This window comes from Anser cygnoides, chromosome 9 (assembly GCF_040182565.1).
Source record: "Anser cygnoides isolate HZ-2024a breed goose chromosome 9, Taihu_goose_T2T_genome, whole genome shotgun sequence".
Lineage (NCBI taxonomy): Eukaryota > Metazoa > Chordata > Aves > Anseriformes > Anatidae > Anser > Anser cygnoides.
In genome coordinates, this window is record NC_089881.1 from 25,505,622 (window position 1) to 25,524,221 (window position 18,600).

Sequence of the window (18,600 nt, forward strand, 5' to 3'; positions counted from 1 at the left end):
CCTCCTCTAATGCATCCAATAGTTAAAATGGAGGTTTTCTCAGGGTGAATAAGTAGTCTTCGTTTCCAGATATCTTCCTACCAGTGATATTCTGGCTTAGGCAATGGCGAATCTCAGGCTAGTGGCTGTCTTTCTTCATTTAGAGCTGCTACTTCTTGTTTTTCTGTTGAATCATTTCCCTCCATACTTACAACCAAGAATTTTCCCTGTCCAGGAACAAGGAAATTTCATCTTTTGCAGTTGTTACCATTGCTGAAAATCTGACTGGAGCTTAAGGGGTCTGTTCTGCATGGGCAGAAAGCTTCCAGTGGAAACTAAACATGCACAAGTACAAAGAAAGGGCTTAATTCAGTAAGCATGAAATTATCCAGAGAGCAAGAATTTTTTCAGTACATTTGGTTACAAGACTGTTCAATTTCAAACTCAGATGTGAGTCTAGAAAGCTTCAAGTAAATCGATCTTAACATTTTAGTTTTAGCCGTGGGCGAATTGGTGCTTTGATGGCTGTGTTTCACTGCACTGCTCACAACCACTGCCTTTCCTGGTGCTCAGCTGCCGCTGCTGTCCTGGGTAGTTTAAAAATTATAAAATAAAATCTATAAGCTGCGTGTGCAGGTCAAAGGCGTTTTCCAAAGAACCTCTGTCACTTAGGAGCATGAGTCCCATGGTAAGTTAGTGACTCTTGTGCCCCTCAATTATTTTACATGCCGGTAGCATCAGGAAGAGATGTGCACGAAGGTATGGATAGAAAGTGGCCAGAGCTGAACTGCTTGCTAATCTGTTTGGGGTAATCCATCAGCAAATACCCTTCGTTTGCAACTGGCCTTTGTGCTTTATTTGTAGAACAGAACGAGACATAAATTCTTCATGTCCATGGGAATTGAGGTGGGGTCTGAACCTCGTTGTTAGCCCTGCCTTCGGGAAGAAGCCAACGACCGTTCAAGCAGAATAAATGCTTCAGGGTAGGATGCAGAAGTGAGGCTGGATAAGCAGTGCGGAGGCACTCCTCCGAAGCATAAGGACCCCTTGAGGATCATTGCAGACTGCTTTGCCTAAAAGTTTTGAGTCTGCAATGAGCTTCATTTTATTTACTTGCCTCAGGGGCGATGTTGTAAGACCTAACAGTGTCTTGGGCTGCTCTTTCTGTATCTGGCACGAGCATGATGCGATCAAGTCTGACCCATATATCCTCTTTCTACCATCCGTGGATTGACCTGCTTATCTTCCAAAATTATAAGGCTTGGATTTAAGTGGGAGAAAAAGCAGCAGGCCAGAGTGCTAGTTCGTCTTGGAAACCAAATCCGAAGAGACCTTAAGGACTTTCAAGGGTTTACAAAAAGAAGCCATACTACACTGCAATAGGCAGATGTTTTCCATATGTTGTTCAAGTGAAACTTAAATATATTGAGGCAGGCATGTACAGCGATGTGAAGTTATATATTTTGGTATGAGCCTGGGCTTCAAACTGAATTATGCACAGACATCTTAAGAAAATGTGTGAGAGAGGGTTTTGCATATCTGTGTCTGTCTGCAGTTGACTCTCTCTGGCTTCTTTCTATTCCTGGAAATGGCATCCTTAACTATTTATGTTCAAATTTACTGTCATGCACATTTAGTTCTCTTAATAACTAACTATTCTTTCCATATGCTGGTTACTTAATTTGAAAGCCTTAATCTCAACAAAGGAGAAATAGAGCTTTTATGTGCTTTCTATCTTTTTTTTTTTTTTTTTAGTTATTAATTTAAATCACACTTTGTGGAGTCCTAGACCAATTTATCATCCAAATCTGAAAGCTCGTTAAGTGTCCTTCTCATGGTATTGTACTTGAGACTGAAAATTATAATAAATAGGAAATACTTTTTTTACACATACATTGTTATACCTGCAATAATTCATTCTATTCAGATAATTTATTGGGCTTCTTGGCACACTACGTGATTTCCTACAGTGAATTTTACACCTCCCTGGTTCTGTGCTTATGGTTCTTAAAAACTGGTGTCTCCAGGTGTGTGCCGATTTTCCAGCGTGCTCCCTAGCTGTGGGGCACTGACATACAGTAAGTCACCGGCCTCTCGTCTGCTCTGTTCTCAGGGAACTCGATGCTGCTGCGTGTCCTGCCTTCCCTGTACGAGAAGCAACCGCAGCCGATAAACCTCCATCTGAGGGAGCTGGTGGCCCTGCTGGCTCAGCTGCACCAAGCCGAACAGCACCACCTCCTCAGGCTCCTCCAGGTCGTGGCGAGGAAGAAAGAACTTGGGGTAAAACTGCGTTTGGAATATCTCACTGCTAAATGTTGCACCCCGTTTTGGGGGAGGTTATTTGTTTCACATGGCTTGGCAAAGTGTGTCTGCTAGCCGCTCTCAGAACAGTAAGAGTCCTGTAACATGCATGGTAGTGCTTTCCTGTGATTTTCCTATGGATTTCCCTGTGAATTCTTTAATTCCATTTCAAATTCTCCATCTGATCATAAAGAGGACGTAACAGTGACTCCGTTGGACCAAAAAGGTTGTGTTAAACCAGAACTGTTTTCTACTTTTTTGGCTCTTCCTCAGTGAGCTGAGCATTAATTCCCATAACTACATTTCTGTTGGAATATGTGAGCTGTGTTAAGTAATATATCAAGGAAAACTAAAAGGAGTTAGGAACTGATTAAGAGTGAACTGGAGATTAACTGAGGCAAAGCATCCCATGCTTTGAAAATTCCAGGACAGCACCCAGCACGTTCAAACAAGACACAAAGCTACCTGCTTTGTAAATTTATGGAATCTATCAAATCTTCGGAAAACAGGAATCAGCAGTAGTTAATATCTTCCTCCAGATAGCCAAGGAAACTTTATCATGATACCCTGTCACAGATGAAATAGGGCTGCTTTTGGAAGTATCGTCAGCCGAAGGGCCCTGCGCTGCACTGCTGGCTACGCTGAGGCTCCACGCTGGAGCCGACACGTCTGAGGTTGCTTTGTGCAACTGTCAGGTGCTTGCTGTAAGTGTGTGGAGATGCTGCGCTGGTGAAAAGTAGATGTGTAAGCCAAAAAATGTGCGAGTGAGCACTTGGAGCATCCTCCCAAATCCTAGCAAGTTGGTGGAAAGCCTCCCTTTGGCTTCAGCAGGTGTTGGACCAGTCCGTCGTAATAGCATGCAAGTCTTGAGCTTTAATAGCTTTAAAGTATTTCATGTTTGCGCAGTGCTTTGTGTCTGTGCCACACGCTCCATAAATCCAAAGTGTTGTCATTTACCACTGTTAACAATTTATTCAGTCATGTACCTGCAATATTTTGGCAGAGCCATTGGTAACAACTTGCTAAAACTGATTGTCCACTTGAGAAAAAAAGAAAAAAAAAGTCACTTTACGCCCTCATTCTGTGCTGTAATGTGTTTTACATGCACGCAGCAGTTTCACAGTCAGAAATGTGTTAGTATACACGTAGACATGCACCAGTATACATGTAAAATAATCATTGAGTAGGTAGTTGAGTACACTGCATCCTGTTTGTAAGGTGTTCTGAAGGACTGGACCCTCAACCTCTTGAAAAGTGTGTTGTAAGAAATGACAACTCGCCTGCAGCATTTCTGTGCAGCTAGGATCTTGCCCCTTATTTTTAGTTTTGTACCAGCTATTAACCTTGTCAAGTTATTTAGTTGCTGGGGGAAATCAAAAATTTCTGCTAGTACTTTAATTTACTGTATCGCTGGGGAAGACTAAGATGACCTATGTTGTTTTAATCCATAAAGTATAGAACTGGCCCAGAGCAAAGGAAATATTTGGTGAGGGTTTTTTTGCCTTTTTTTAAACAATTGAGTATTTCCTTACTTAAATATGCATAACTGCAATATTTCAAGGCTACAGCATACCCTTGTTCCATATGTTGAGCTGAACTTCTGTTGACCTCAGCAATAGCTTTGTGCAAAGGTCAACAAAGGTGGAAAACTATTGTGCTAAATCAAAGTCTGGCATTTGAGTTCTATCCCTCCAACGTACAATGCCTCTTTTGGTTATATGTATTCACAATTCACAAATATATTCACAATCTTTGTCTTTTTTTTTTTTTTAATAGGTGCTGAAAGAGTGTATTCCATGCCTATTGGGACACTTACGAGACCCTAGCCAGAGCGATGCTATTCTAAACATACTTGTAGAAATATCTGGCTATGACCCGGTAGCCTTAGCTGCTTTTCTTCCGAAGCTAAAAGAAATTGGTGAGAGTTTTCCAAGTTTGATTGGGCAAACGGCAAAGATCTTTGGAGCTGTTGGACATATTGATGAGGTAAGCTTGAAAACAAAAGTTGGTTGGTTCGGGGGATGGCTCTGCGTGTGTGTGAGTGTGTGTGCGTGTGTGCTCATTGTACAACATTTAACAAAAGAAACAAAGCAATATACATAAGTATTCCAAACGAGGTATTGCAAACCCTGGGTATGATACTGAATTTTAGATGCATATAGTCTTCAGGAACGTTGCAATCATGCAGTGAAATGTGAACTCGCTACTACAGTGTAATCCAGCTATTTTGCATTTGTAGCCATAGTTAATTGAATACTTCTGACAAATGTCTTTATAAGGAAAGTGCCCGGCAGTGATGCTGGACTCAGGCCTCATCACCGGAACATTTTCACTGTTAACTCGGTTTGGGACCTGACCCAGTGGGAACATTGTGCCTTAAAAGGATTTAAAGCCACAAACTCCCAAAATTGTTTCATGAGTTTCGTGACAGAGTAACACATCTGCACTGGAGTTTTTCTTCTGCCATAACTGTGCACTCTGGACGTAGAAGCGATGCTCACCTGCTCCAGGTGCTACGAACAGGCTCAGCGTGCTGCACACACCGCCGAGCAGCTCTCAGGTCCCAGCCCCTTGCCCTCCCCAAGCCCCTAGCTCCCCATGGCCCCAGCCGTGAGGGATGCTGCAGACGAAGCACCGCTGTTCGCCTTGTCCCACCGGGACTGGGAAATGCCGTAGACCCTGCTGCCATCCCCAGCTCCTAAAAATGCAGCCTGAGGGAGACAGCCACTGCGAACTTGCAAATTACCAGACTGCTCAAGACTTTGGGTGTCCTGAGGACACCAAGCTAGCTAGACTCGTTTATGATGTACTGTGATTTTTAATATGACTTTTGTTTTCATTCCTGGTTATAAGCTTATGTGTCTTTCACCGCTAATAATAGACATTTTCCCTCTGCCTAAAATCACGATTCTGAGAAGGTAAAAATAATGTTCTGCTGAGTTCATGGAGCTCCTGCTAAATAATTCAAACTTTCATGGCTGTGATAAAACTTGATTATATAGCCAGAAAATGAATAGTATGTAATAAATCTGTTTGCTGAAGTTAGGTACTGATGCTGCCATATAGTAACCTGGGTAATTTTATTTTGGCAGAGGTGAATCCTTGTAGTTTCCTTGTCCTTTCAGTGATCCTTGTGCCAAATCAACTGGAGTTTGTCTCCATAAAGGCTGGAGAAGTTGGTCCTGTGTATATGGATTGGGCTCACGGACTATCTTAAAGGTTTTAAAGCCTCCCCAGGAGGTGGGGTCCTGCCTGAGGACCCAGGAGCTCATGGGCTGGGGACACGTGGCACAACGCAGGGCAATGTTGTGGCATCCTGCACAGCCTTGCTCACGTGTGGTGTGTGGCTGCAGCTTCCAGCATGAACAAAATCGGTTGTTTTCCCCTTATGTATGTAGGATCACCCCAGTAAAATTTACCTTGCTGAGAACTGCAGCAGGCAGTGTTTATTTCTGCGTGCAGCGCTTCAGAGTTAAGAACTCCTAAAAGCTTTACAGCTCGTAACTGGTTAATATGTGAAAGAGCACAGCTGGGATTAGGACTCGAGGATTTAATTCTGGTTCTGTGTTTTAGCATGATGAACCAGCTCTTCCATGCAAATGTCTGAGGCAGCCTTTCTGCTGTGTTCCCCTTCTTAAAAGGGACAGAATTTATGTTGCCTTTATTTACTTATTCATTGATTTATAGCAAGAACAAGCAAGCAGCCACCTGGATGTGTTGTGCTTTGTATATTATTGGAAATGACAGACTACTGTAAAGTTTACAAAGAAGCAATTTGCAGAACACTTTCTTATATTTTTTTAATCCCTGGGCTTCTGCAGATGCATGTAACATCCAACTTTTACATGCACAGCCTGGGCCGAACCTGCACAGAATAATTAATCTCCAGTTTTGTAAGCGTCAGGTAACCGCCGTGCTGCCCCATGCCGTACGCCTGATGTGTCCGAGGGGCTGCAGGCTGCTGAAAGCCGCGGCTACGTTCCAGCCCAGCTCCATGCCACGAGCAGTGCTTGCTTGGAGAGGTGGGCGCACGCTTGGCTTGGTTGTGTGGGCTCTGCTTTAGTGGCACCCAGGAGACCTTTGACCAAAAACCATTTCTAAAAGCGACGTGCAAAGGGTGGCAGAGGTGAACTCTCTGGTGTGAGGCAGCTGGCTCCTCTAGTCTCCTGGGTTTGCTTTCTAAAAAGATGTCCAAATGTGTTTTGTTTTTTTTTTTTTGTATGTTTTTTGCATCCTCTGACGTGGGACATGGTCTGCTTCCCTGCGTCGCCTGCTCGGGTTCACCTGACGGCTTCCCTTTTCCTTCAGCGTTGCAGCTGAGGGTCTTTCTCACACCTTCTCCTTGCGACTTTTGTCTTTCATCCTATTTTTTTTTTTAATTTATTTTCTATATTTTAGGGAACTCGAGTGCTTTGTGTTCCACAGTTTTCTGGGGGTATGAGGAGCTATTTGGAGGGCCATTCACTGGTCCAGGGTTTGCAGGAGACCAGACAGTGACCGAAGGGTCCCTGCCACTCTCACCTGTTCAGAAACACACAGATCTCGTTCTCCCCATAAAGCTTTCTTTTCTTGCTTTACTCTGGCTGTTCCTTTTGCAGATTTTTGTCCCCACCCTACCGTCAGCAAAGGGACGGGTGCTGTCTGTGGGTGCTCCCGTGCAGATTGGGCACCTTGAAAGAGGGGAGGAGAGAAGCCTTTGTGAGTGCCCCGTGAAATTCACGGATGTGTGAGGCATCGCTCGCTGCAGTGTGGACACCCAGCCTGTGATACAATAGCAGAAACACATCTGGCATCATAAAAGCTGGGCCGATCGTAAAGGTTCAGCAGATAAAAACGAGTCTACCCAAAAGTTCAAGTAACACTGATCTGAGAGGAACTGCTCCGTTATGAGCATTACTGCAGCCAGCTAATTTATGTAGGCCCGGCAGAAACGTGTGAGCGGCACAGCGGTCCCCGCACGCCCGTGCGTGCTGATGGGGTCCCTTATCTCGGCCGTGCCTTCCTGAACACGTCTGCGGCCGCTTCGCCCCCTCTTGTTTCCTGCGACGGGGCTGTGCTGCAGATGCACCGCGAGCTGCTGCTCGCAGACGGGACCCTGCACCAGCAACCCCTCGCTGGCCGAGCAAAGCGAGCGAGAAACAAAATGATAACGGCGGTGTTGGAACTTTGTCTGTTGGTGTTTTATTTCACTGGGCGGTTTACTGGGTGAAAAGAGGTGGCAAGGATTGATGGTTGGCCCTTCGTAATACAGATTGCAAACGTGAGCAGAAAATGTCTTCTGCTGGCTTCTAGAAGCGAGCTCTCGTGCTTTTCCTGAGCTGCTCTCTCCCCCTTGGCAGCTCAGGCAGACCCCTGGAGAGATGAGAGGTTTGGCTGGGAACGGAGCCCTTTATTTTAGAGGTCCCCCTTGTTTATGCGCACCGCTTCCCCTGATGTCAGGGGGAGTCTCACGGGTGAAGCTGCAATCAGAACGTGTCCCTTGACCAGCAACTTGTGCAAAGCAAAACACCACCAGCACAAGTCAGCTGGATATGTAGTTCCTGATATATATATATATATATATCTGTATTAAGATGGTTTGGACAAACTGGAAATTGCAGTTTCTTCTGAAATCATTGTGGCCTCTTTTGTAGTCCCTTGAGCCTGATTTTAAGAAAAAGCAAACGCTGTTGCCACACCTTGTTGCCTGTATTTCAGATCTTCACCTACTGGCGGAGGTAACGCCATAAAACACGCGATAAGCTTACGATAAAGTACATGAATACAGAAAACAAGCACAGTTGAAATAACAATGGGTTATGTACGTCCAAACAGGCTTTCTGAATATTTTGGGGTAAAAATTGCGGCGCAGATAATAACTGCTTTCATGTTGAGCTGTTTTGCTGTAATTTTGTTTTGTGTAACAGTTCCATATTATATTACTCACTGGAGTTTATTGTTCTTTTACCTCACTCCAGGCGAGTAGCAGCATTTCAGCGTGGCTGGAGACATTCCAGCTGGATCAAAGTGACATGAAAAGGGTCACAACTTCTCTTCGAGCTGCGTCTGCTGCACAGTTTGTTTAGGAAACAAAAATGTGTTTTAAATGTTAATTGAGCCTATGTTTATCTCTTGGAGGGAGGAATGTCTTCCAAATAAGCTAGTGAATATTTACCAAAAAGTCAGCCCCTTTCAAACCATTGAGAAAAAGGCCCGTTCTGTCACAGCAGCCCGAAGAAGTAGCCGTAGTTTTTCCACATACGGCTGAGGGGAAGCAATTTGTCCGATAAGCTGCGCTCATTTATCTCTGTCATGGCACGGCGTAGCCGATCTCCTTTTGTTTGAAAGAAGTTGACTTTTCCTTCAAAAAGTGTCTCAGCCGTGATACTTGGGCAACGCTCTGCCAAAGTCTCCCGTGTATTTTTATGACCCAGCTATACTTGGAATTAAACCTCCAGCACTGTTTTTTCTCCTGTTACACAGTCCCGGAAGAATTTGGAGTTTTTTTTCTGAAATCTGAGGCAATAAAGCTATTGCCCTGCAGTGCTGGGAGGACGTATATGGCACGCAGCTTCCCCTCCTTTTCTGCTAATACTTGGGAAGAAGAGATTTAGTTTTTTTTTTTTTCCCTAAAGTGCTTCTGCTTGCATTTCAGCACAGGTTCTAACAGCAAAACATCTCCAGGTTTCTGTAACGATCTGCTGAGCGTGGAGGGGGTTTCGCTAAGGGGAGCCGTGCGCTGGTATCCCAGCGGAGGATCCGATATGAGCTCTGAGTTAATTGCTTCTCTCTTTGCTGCTTTTACCACTTAGGTATTTTTAGGGTTGTGGAACCTTATACACCTAGAACAATTATAACAAAACAAAGAAACCCTCATGCATTTCTTTGCCGTCAGGGTCTGTGTTTTAGTGTGAGAACTTGCCCATGTGCATACAGAGATACTTGGAACTGGAACTGTGTGCACTCGCCAAGCAGAGATAACATATTTGTTAGCAAATATTTGCCTTTTTTTTTTTTTCTTACATTATGATCTGAAGCAGCCCCTTTAATTGTAATTTGTGGGGGATGTGATCTTGCTGATAAATTGACCAGCAAAACTTTGGCTACGGCGGGCATATCAGACTTCAGCGTGTTGGCAGGGATTGATACAGCTGCCAGACAGCAGCTTATCGCGTGTGGCGAGATCGTAAAACGAAATCTCATTTTAAACCCCTCTTTGTTTCAGTGTTAGTCACGGGTCTCATCTGAGCGTTGCTCCTAGATGCAGCACAATGGAAGGAGAGTGCCCCTGTGATTTCTGAGGCCCTCCGACCCCTCGCCATTAGCCCCGTGCCTGGCTCTCCTCTGCAGGACGCCATCGCAGGAGTCCCTCTCGGTCTGGGGAGCCCTGGTGAAGACAGGGTCTGGGGTGACACTGCTTAATATAGCAAACGGGCAACACCCGACAGATCCAGAAAGGAAGTCATGATTGGGAAACACTTCTGTGCTCTGGAAAAATGGGTATTTGCTCCTGGCTATGTGCTTGTCACAGCTGGTGGCATGCGCAGAGCTCACTCTAACTGCCTGGTGGCTCTTGAGTGGTTGCAGTTGTGGAGGATAATGTGGACGAGGCAATAATTTGGAAATTAGCCCATAAATGCAATGGGTCTGTAACAAAGCCACACCAATGGAGTCAGCCATGGGCCGTGCAGAGCAGCCCTGAGCCACAGGGTCTGCTCCCTGCTGAGCTGGGGGCACACGAGCACGAGTGTTTGCCTGCCAGAAACAGCCCGGGAGTTAGAAGGAAGGAAAAGAAAGAAAAGCAAGCATGGAAACTGGGTTATGGGCAGGTGAGGTAGCTTGGCCAGGCTCACAAGGCTCATCAAAGAAGAAATAGGAGCCAAGGCTGCTGCTGGTGCTCTGATCTGTGAACCAGGTTGATCTACTGCCCTGGAGCAATGCAGGGCCCTCCAAAGGCTTTGGGGACTCCGTTTCTGGGTTGAGAAGCAGACAAAGGTGTACTGAAGCTAAGCCAGGTTGGGCAGCACCAAGCCGAACACCAAGCCGATGTTGACAGCACGCAAAAGTAAAGTGTGCTTTTGGTGCAGCTGCCTTTTTGTTAGTCGTGGGGTAGCCACTATTCCCTAATTCCCTGATGGCAATGTTTTAATCAGCAGCCTGCACACAAACCGGCCTTGTGCAAGCAAACATTGAATTCATTTGTTTAAATTTTTTTTTATCTCCTTATGTTGTCTAGGAGCGAGCCAGGATGTGCCTGATGTATTTGGTGAGCCATCTGGCCAACATGGAGCACTCATTTCACCACATCCTTTTGCTGGAAATTAAGAGTCTCACTGATGCCTTCTCCAGCATCTTGGGCACCCAGAGCAGAGACATCTACCGCATGAGCAACAGTTTCACTGCCATAGCCAAGCTCCTCGTCCGACAGCTAGAGAATGACAACGTGTCAGCAGCCAGGTAAAGCTGGGTTTTGTGTGATGAGGGGCAGTCCCAGGGGCTGTGCGAGGCAGTGTGAATTTATATTAAATATACTCAAGTTGCAATGAATGAGCATCCAGCTGAAAATAAGCTGTACTGCAGTTCCTGTAAGTTTCTATTTTCAAATTGATCTTGATATCTCTCATGTATTGTTCCAGTGTATACTCACTCAGCTATTGGATTGCATTATTTATAGGGTCAGGTAAGCGTGCAGACACCCGATGGAGAACATCCGTGCTTGTAGAAGTAACTTGAGGCATGCATTTCAAACGCAGGAATAAGGACGATCGACACTAAAGCAGAAATCCATAGTTCCGGGATGTCAGTAAGAGCCTAGGTGCGCTGCAAATGCCAGATGCACGCTACCAGGCAGAATGGCCTCTGAACATCACGCAGCAGCAGCTGTGTCATTTGGCAAGGGAGAAAAAAGAAGCTGTTAAAGTTTTAGCAGTTACAAAAGAGCAGAAAGAAGGCTACATCCCAGATAAGTAGACTAAGGCAATCTGAAAAGCTTCAGTTAAAAATAAATCGGTGAAGTCAGGCTACACAATTATCATTGAGTTTATTCTAGAAGATAACCACTGAAGCTGAGGAGAACAATGACTGGCACAGCTCTGTGACAAAGGTTTGCTAAACAAGTCTGAAAAAATATTCTCAAGCGTGTACAAAAATGTTCTGAGCACTTAGCCTCCTTAAACTTGTATCCTGAGATTAAAGCATTGGGAGCACTGCTGCATTTGTCACATTAAGAACGTGTTATTTAAATATCTGATAGTAGTCACTTTTAATTAGGGAGAGACTTATAATTAGCATTGCGTATACTGCAATAGGTCAAGAGGGCACAAAGGAATAGCAATCCTGTGATATAAAATTTAACGCAGATGTCAGAAAACTCATAACCATGAAGGATAGCTTTGGAGACAGACTGGTAGGGTCGAAGCCAAAACATTGAGGTCATTTGAGAAACAATTAATTGGTATCCTGGAGAGTTAAAAATGAGAAAGGAGAGGAACCCCGATATAGCCACTTATTTTACAAGGCTGTAATAAATGTGCACACATCACCTGGTGGCAGAAATCTGCTGAAACAGAGCCCTCAGAACTGGCTTTGTGAAAAGCTTCACTGAAGACAGTGAAAAAGCTTAAGTGGAAATAACCGAGTGAGCATGAAATGACGTACGTGGTTTTCAAACTAGTCAAGTTCAACTACAAAAAAGAGTAGGCAAGTTGTCCCAGCGAAGGGGGCCAGAAGAATGTCACATGTTATGGGAACTGTAACGAAACAGGACAGGAATTGAGGTTTCAGTAACGAAGTGTAATAATTGCTCTTGCAGCCCAGGACTGGTCACTTGATTTATGATAGAGAAATTACTTTATTTGCTAAAATGTTATGGTTTTCCTATTCCTTAATTATCTTCTGTGCATGACATTTATCACTAGAGCAGATCTACCCACCCTAAAAAAAAAAAAAAAAAGAAAAACAGGAAAAGGTTTTCGTTAGAACTTTGTTGTCGTGTTTCTCTATTTCTCTGTAAAATTCCCCTTTAAGGACTTGCTTTGCTGAGGGGTAGAAGCTGTTTCAGCTGTGTATGTGCATGGTTACAGAAGCAAAATACAATTTTGTGTGTGGAGCCTGGGGGAGGAGGAGAGGGCAGAGTATGGCCTTCTATCTGCAGTGGAAGGAACTTGAAACACAAGTTCCTCCACACTGTTTGTTTTGCTGTTGCTATCAGTTTTTAATATTTCTGGTGATAAATCGCTGCTTTTAGGAGCTCAGGCAGTTGATGCAACACAGGTGCTCTCACCACAAGGCAGGTGCAATTCGTATTGCTTCACCAGAATAAAACACGAATAAAAGCCTGTTCCTGATGCTGCTCTGGGTGACAAAGAGGGGTGTCTGCCTCACATGCAGCTTTCCTGGACCAGTTGCTGTGCTGGACCCTTTCAAACCAACCTTTCTGGGACTATTTTCCATTTTCTACTTGATTTCTCCTGCATCGTCTGCCTTATCCTTTGCGACCCTGGTCCTCGCAGGCTGGCAGCTGGGGTCCTCAGCGTGGCTGTGAGTGAGCAGAGAGAAAGGCAGACTTTTTGCAGTTATAGATTTGTTATTTGCTTTTGCGTTTCAAACCTTTATCAAGCATAATATCGGCTAACTCAGACAAGAACGAGTATAGAGCAGCAGTTAAGGGTAAAGTGAGAGCTCTCCACTGATTTTTGCAGCATTTCTTCTGACTTGTGTTAAGTGCAATAATGTAACATGGATCAACATGGAAATCCACTCCTGGCTGCAGAGCTGCTGCAGTTACTGAGCTGCAGTGGTTTTTAAAGAGCAGCAATCCGGAGTGTTTGTGCTGTGAAAGGAAAACAGGGTTTTAAAATGTGTGGCTGGATTATAACCATTCCTTCCAGAATCATGTGTTTACATAAGAAGAAACTGATTTCTTCAGAGTGATGGCTGGCTTGGAGTTGTTTGACACTGGGAATTTTACATGCGTTTAGTAGAGAGTGTAATTAAAACCATGCGATGCTCTATTGCCCCTCGCTGTCACAAAATCGCAAGCTACTCAGTCTCAGAGGGGCTTTTTAAGAACACATGCGGAGTCTTAATGGACTGATCTAACCTACAAGTGTAGCATGGTTAATTAAAAGAAGGCAAGAAAGGGCAGAAGGAAAATGTAACGGTGCTTCCAAGCCATCGTTCTGGGTAAGAACTGCTGCTCAATTTGGTGGCTGGATGAAATTCTTTCTTCCTTCAAGGAGAGCATAGGTCTAGCACGTAGCATCGTTTAGCATTCATTTGCCTTTCATTTTGTACAGTATTTGACCTCCTTTAAATCAACACTTGTAGCGGTGAGGAGAACTGGGATAACATCTAAGATTTCCGTGCGTTTTAGTTCCCCCGTTACCACCCACGGATGCTGAGGCTGTGAGCTGCTGTGTGTTTGACCTGTCGGTGGATGCAGTCTGCAGCTCCGTGTAGCACCTCAGCCTTGGACGTTATCTGGCCGATTACGTTTCCATAATCGGTTACTTGCAATATTTGGAAGCTCTTGATGGGCTTCCTGACTGCGAGCCGGAGATTCTGCTGGCTCTGACAAGCAGTCCCTCCTTGTCTGCCCCGTGCTATCCCCCGCTTGCCTTCTTCAAAGCTGCACTTCCATCGTGTTTAAGGAGGTGATTATGGCTGCACGCTGATGAACCACGAGGACCTGCACTTGAGCCATTCATGTTACTTCCAAACAGAGTTGAATCCTGGAACCAGTCCCATCTCAGTGTATTTTTAGCAATTTCTATTCTTGTGTGCTCCTCTTCTGCCCATTTTAAGCACCTGACTGTGATGCTGATAATGGTGTTGGTGCTCTGGAGAAATACTCTTCAAATTAATACATCACTCTTGACTTGGTGACCTGTATATTTTGGTGTCTTTCTAAAATTTGCAAAAGAGCATTTAACAGCAGTGCACCAGTGAGGAGCACAGCAACATGGAGGTCTTTGCCAGCAAGGTCCTTATGACTCACGATAAGTTTGTGCATCCTTTTCCTCTTGAAACACTCCAAGCTTTGGTGTAAGCTGATCCTTCTGCAGCAACCTCAGCAATGTACTGGGTGCCTCTTGCCAAGATTTCAAACAATAGTTTATTTTACTGTTGCTGCGAGGGGAGGCCAGCAGGAAGGCCTGCCAGGCAGCCCGTTGGGCGTGGGGTGGAGGCTTCATTGAACTTTTCTCTTGGGGCATGTGCTTTTGGCTTCCTGGGAATCGATGCGAGTGTGAGGCTGGTACACGTGAGAGCTGGTGGTGCCGCAGAGGAGCCCCGCCGTGCGTCGTCCCGCAGCCAGCAGCGCTCGCAGTTGCTCGAAATGCTGGGTATCAGCTGGGTCAAAACCAAGGTGGGGTGCGAGCACCAGTGATGAGCCTTGTGCTTACTGATTTACTGCTGCGCACATGGCAAGACGATTCACTGATGCGTTTCTTTATCAGAAGCGTTTTCTTGTGTTTCCCTCACAAAGGCACTGGGGTTCAGCTGGAGAATGCTGGGGGAAAAAGGTGCAGTTAGGAAAGTCTGTTCTCATTTCCAAACGTCTTCAAGGCTTGCTGGCTTGGGGCTGTCATTCATAAACCCCTTCAGTCCGTCCATCCATCCCCACCCTGCAGCCAGAGGGCTGTACGTGTATGTATGTGTCAGATGTTTTCCTAGTGCTTGCTTCCCAAAATGAGAGCACTGGTGGCAGAGCTGCTGGAGTGATGGTGTCCTAAGGAATTAAATCTCGTCCTACATCTGCAGGAAGATTTGTTAGCAAAGGCCATACCATGATTCTTTATTAGAAAAAAAAATACTTTTTTCTAAAATGTTCTGTGCTGTTAATATATTATGAGGTATTGCCTAAATTTAAAAACAAAACAGGACAAAACCTTGCCAACCCTCCTGAGAAATATCCTGAGCTGCCTTTATCAAAACAAACAAAAAGGCACACTTCATGATGCACTCAGTATTCACAGTTGTTCTTTTTTGGTTTTGTTTTTTGTTTGGTTGTGTGTTTTTTTCCAAGCATGCTTTGTTTCCACTATTAGTAATTTGCAGTGTTTGGGACTTCTTAATAGGCTTCCCAACTGTGAGCGTGACTTGTTGAGACGCTGTTGCTTTGAAAGTGGTGTGTTAAAATTCTCATTTGTGGCTTTCTGTGTCCATATTTCACAGATTGAGCCATTCAGATGTTTGCTCCTAAGGGGGGCAGAAAGGAAGAACAAAATAAGCGGGGTGGGGTAAAGGGAAAATGAGCTTATTTTTGAACTGCAGAACTAAGTAAATGTTGCCAGACATCCCTTCATTCTCTAGGAGGATTCTGGTTGCGGAGTTTCTGAACATTGTACGGGTCAGGCTGGTTTCACCTCTGAACACCTGTGGGATGTGGTTACTCATTCGAGCCTGGGTTCCTTCGGAAAGTTGTGGCCCCATGGCTGCACGGAGCTGGGATCTGGGAGGGACAGTGTGCTGTTTTCCATCCCAGGAACCAGCACGGTACCCTGAGGTTTTAGTTTCCTGAGCCTGTTTCTTTCCATGCACAGAGTTATTTTAAAATATATTTTTCTTACTCTGAGTACATTAAGTCCGTACAAACTGTGTGTACGTTTGTCAAACTTTTTAAACCACAGACTTCTATAAACTCTACAATTAGCTCTACTTTTGGTTTATGAAAATAATGCAATAAGTCACTGTTTAGCAAGCTTGAAAGAATAGTTTAAGTTCAGCTGAAAACCTTTTCCCTGTGGGACTATCAGGAAAAGAGGTTTTTTGCTTATGCAGATACAGCACATGCAGTTTCTAATCCAGTGTTGTCAGAGATGTTCAGTGTTTCTGATCCATCTGACAGAGATGTTGATCTAGAAGATGTTTCTGAAAATGATTAATCAACCTCTATGAAAATCTCTGCTGAAACATAATTATTTTAGCAGACACATAACAGGGGTCAAGGGCGGAAATGCAGTGTCAGCATCCCTAGGAGCAAAGTGTGCCAGAGCTAAATCTCTGCTTTCTGCTTTCTTAGGACAGAAAATGATATTGAAATAGAATCGCCTGTACCACTGGATGATTTAAAATCTGTTATGAATGGAAATGAAGAAGAAGAAAAACTTCAAGTTAAGATACAGGCTTTTGAAGAAAAAATAAACATCAACAACAGTACTCCTGGCTCAGTAAGAAGATACAGTTTAGGCCAGGTTTCTAAAGAAGAAAGGAAAGATATGAGATTTAACAGGTATGATTCTGTAAAATGCATGAGTGGTTTTTGTGAGTATCGGTTTTGTAAGAAAACTTGGTTCAAATATTGAGAAATTGGTCTGCTTGCATGATAGTTATAGGCATCCTAAGTCTAATAAGAACCAAGTCTCATATCTGTGAATTTAAAGGCTGGTGAAATCTTTCAAAGTTACTTTTTTAATCAGTTCTGTGCCCTAAAATAGCAGGAAGGACAGTAAAATATTTACACACGGATAATTGTAGAAGGGAAGGCATAGAGACCTCTCTTGGATGTTTCTGCTAACGGTATACATCAAATCCTGTGTCTGTGGGTCTGCCTGGGCTCTGTGCTGGGACGAGTGTGACTCTCCCAGGACCTGGGTGAGACGAGGCCCCTCGTTCACCAGCACCCACAAAGCTCTTTGGCCGTGTGTGCTCCACGGGTTCACAGCCAAGGCTGCTTCTTCCTGCTCCAATATTTCTGGCAAAGACTCTGCTGTGAACTTGACAGCAAAGGTAACCGCAGCCCTGGTAAGGCTGGGACACTGCCTCGTCCCCTGCAGCTCTGACAAGGGCACGGCCACTTGTGTGCCCTCACAGCCAGTGTCCCTGCAAGCACACATCACCTCTGCTTGTGCGCTTTCAGGCACTTCTTTTCTAGCCTTTTGCTCTTACAGAGACTTCAGTTTTATGTTTGGCATACAGATATGGGGCAGTGAAGAAACGGAGGCTGAATCTTGGTTCGGGTTCAGGTTTGGTGCAGTTAAATCTCCGCTGGATGGCATTTTTATGATGTGATCAATAAAGCACACGCTGCAGTGCTGGGGTTTTAAGTTCCTTGCAGATAGGTTGACTGGCTCCTTCCATGGCACGCAGATGTTGTGATATATGGGTATTATTTAGTTTCATTTGCTTATTAAAACTGGCTTGCATTTTGCTTTTGAAATGCATATTTATCAGAAGGTATTTGCCTCTGGCTAAGTTAGCCTTGCACTCTGCTCTCCGATCTGGCTGCATAGAGGTAACTCGGAAGAGCACATGTTCAAATGATTTCTGTCTCGTTGCTCAGCATGTTGTGTTCCACCTTACCTCTATTCCAAAGCACTTTTCCTTCCTTACTTGCCTTCCAGGTCCAAAAGCCTTGCTTTGCATGCAGTCCGCATGAAGTCGGTAAACTTAGACAGTGGACAAGATGAGGAGAACGGGGACGTACCTGCGGGTGTCTCCTTCACCGAGATCTACATTAGCCAAGAAAATGACAAGTTACCTTTTGGCGTTGATACCGAAGAAATGCAACTGGGAAATTCTTTGGTTTCACACCAAAGTATTGATTACATGGAATCAGAAAATTTGCCAGAATCCACTAGAGAAAAGGCCCATGAAGAAAGCGCAGAGGTGCTGAAGAGTCCTGCAGAATACCAAGACAAACTCTACTTGCACTTGAAGGAAAACTTGGGTAAAGTGAAAGCATACGTCATGGAGATGGGGAAGAAAATTCCTATCCCTGACCAGTGTGTTATTGAAGGTAAGAGGCCTGAGCCTTTCAGGCTACAACTTTAACACGACACTGAATGTCATCACAGCATTCAGGCAAATGGGCAGCAAAGATCCTATAGCACAGAGCTTATGGGTGGGGAGGAAGCTAAGTTTTATAAAATAACACCATTCACAAATTGTAGTATTTGGAAATCTTCCAAGACTTTTGCTGTTTTCCTTCAGGGATATAGCGCAGCTCTCACTTATCCCAAACTCCCAGGAAAATTAAAACCTGAGCCCTCCAGAAGAGGGCAAGAGTTGTCACCCAAGCAGAAGAGCCGGGGCTGCTGGTGAGGGCTGCAGATACCTGCGGGCACTCCTGCAGGGCACAGGACAGGACTTGTAGCACATGCTGGTACTTAAACGTCCTTCTTGGCCTGCTGAGTTGGTCTAGAGCAGACCTGGATCTCCCTCATTAACATGACATTGTTAAATCAGATGAGTTACAAGTTACACCAGTGATGAAGCAGGTAAGGAACCTCCCCGCGGCATGTTCTATCCCTGAAAAGAAGCTACTTGAAAGCAATAAAATGAGATCCTGGTGCTCCAGGTTGGGTTGGATACTACCTCACCGCTTCCCTAGGCTTCTTT

General features: G+C 44.7%; 1 protein-coding gene across 9 annotated transcripts in view; it reads left to right on the plus strand.

The window, feature by feature from the left end:
• VEPH1 (ventricular zone expressed PH domain containing 1) overlaps positions 1–18,600 on the plus strand; it is an 88,628-nt gene that overhangs the window by 35,009 nt on the left and 35,019 nt on the right. For all 9 annotated transcript variants that reach the window (XM_067002727.1, XM_067002726.1, XM_048059416.2 and 6 more), the window contains 5 exons: positions 2,093–2,259; positions 4,057–4,266; positions 10,496–10,716; positions 16,283–16,492; positions 17,604–17,998. In XM_067002727.1, coding sequence (XP_066858828.1) covers positions 2,093–2,259; positions 4,057–4,266; positions 10,496–10,716; positions 16,283–16,492; positions 17,604–17,998 — 1,203 coding nt within the window. The remainder of the gene's footprint in view (positions 1–2,092; positions 2,260–4,056; positions 4,267–10,495; positions 10,717–16,282; positions 16,493–17,603; positions 17,999–18,600) is intronic.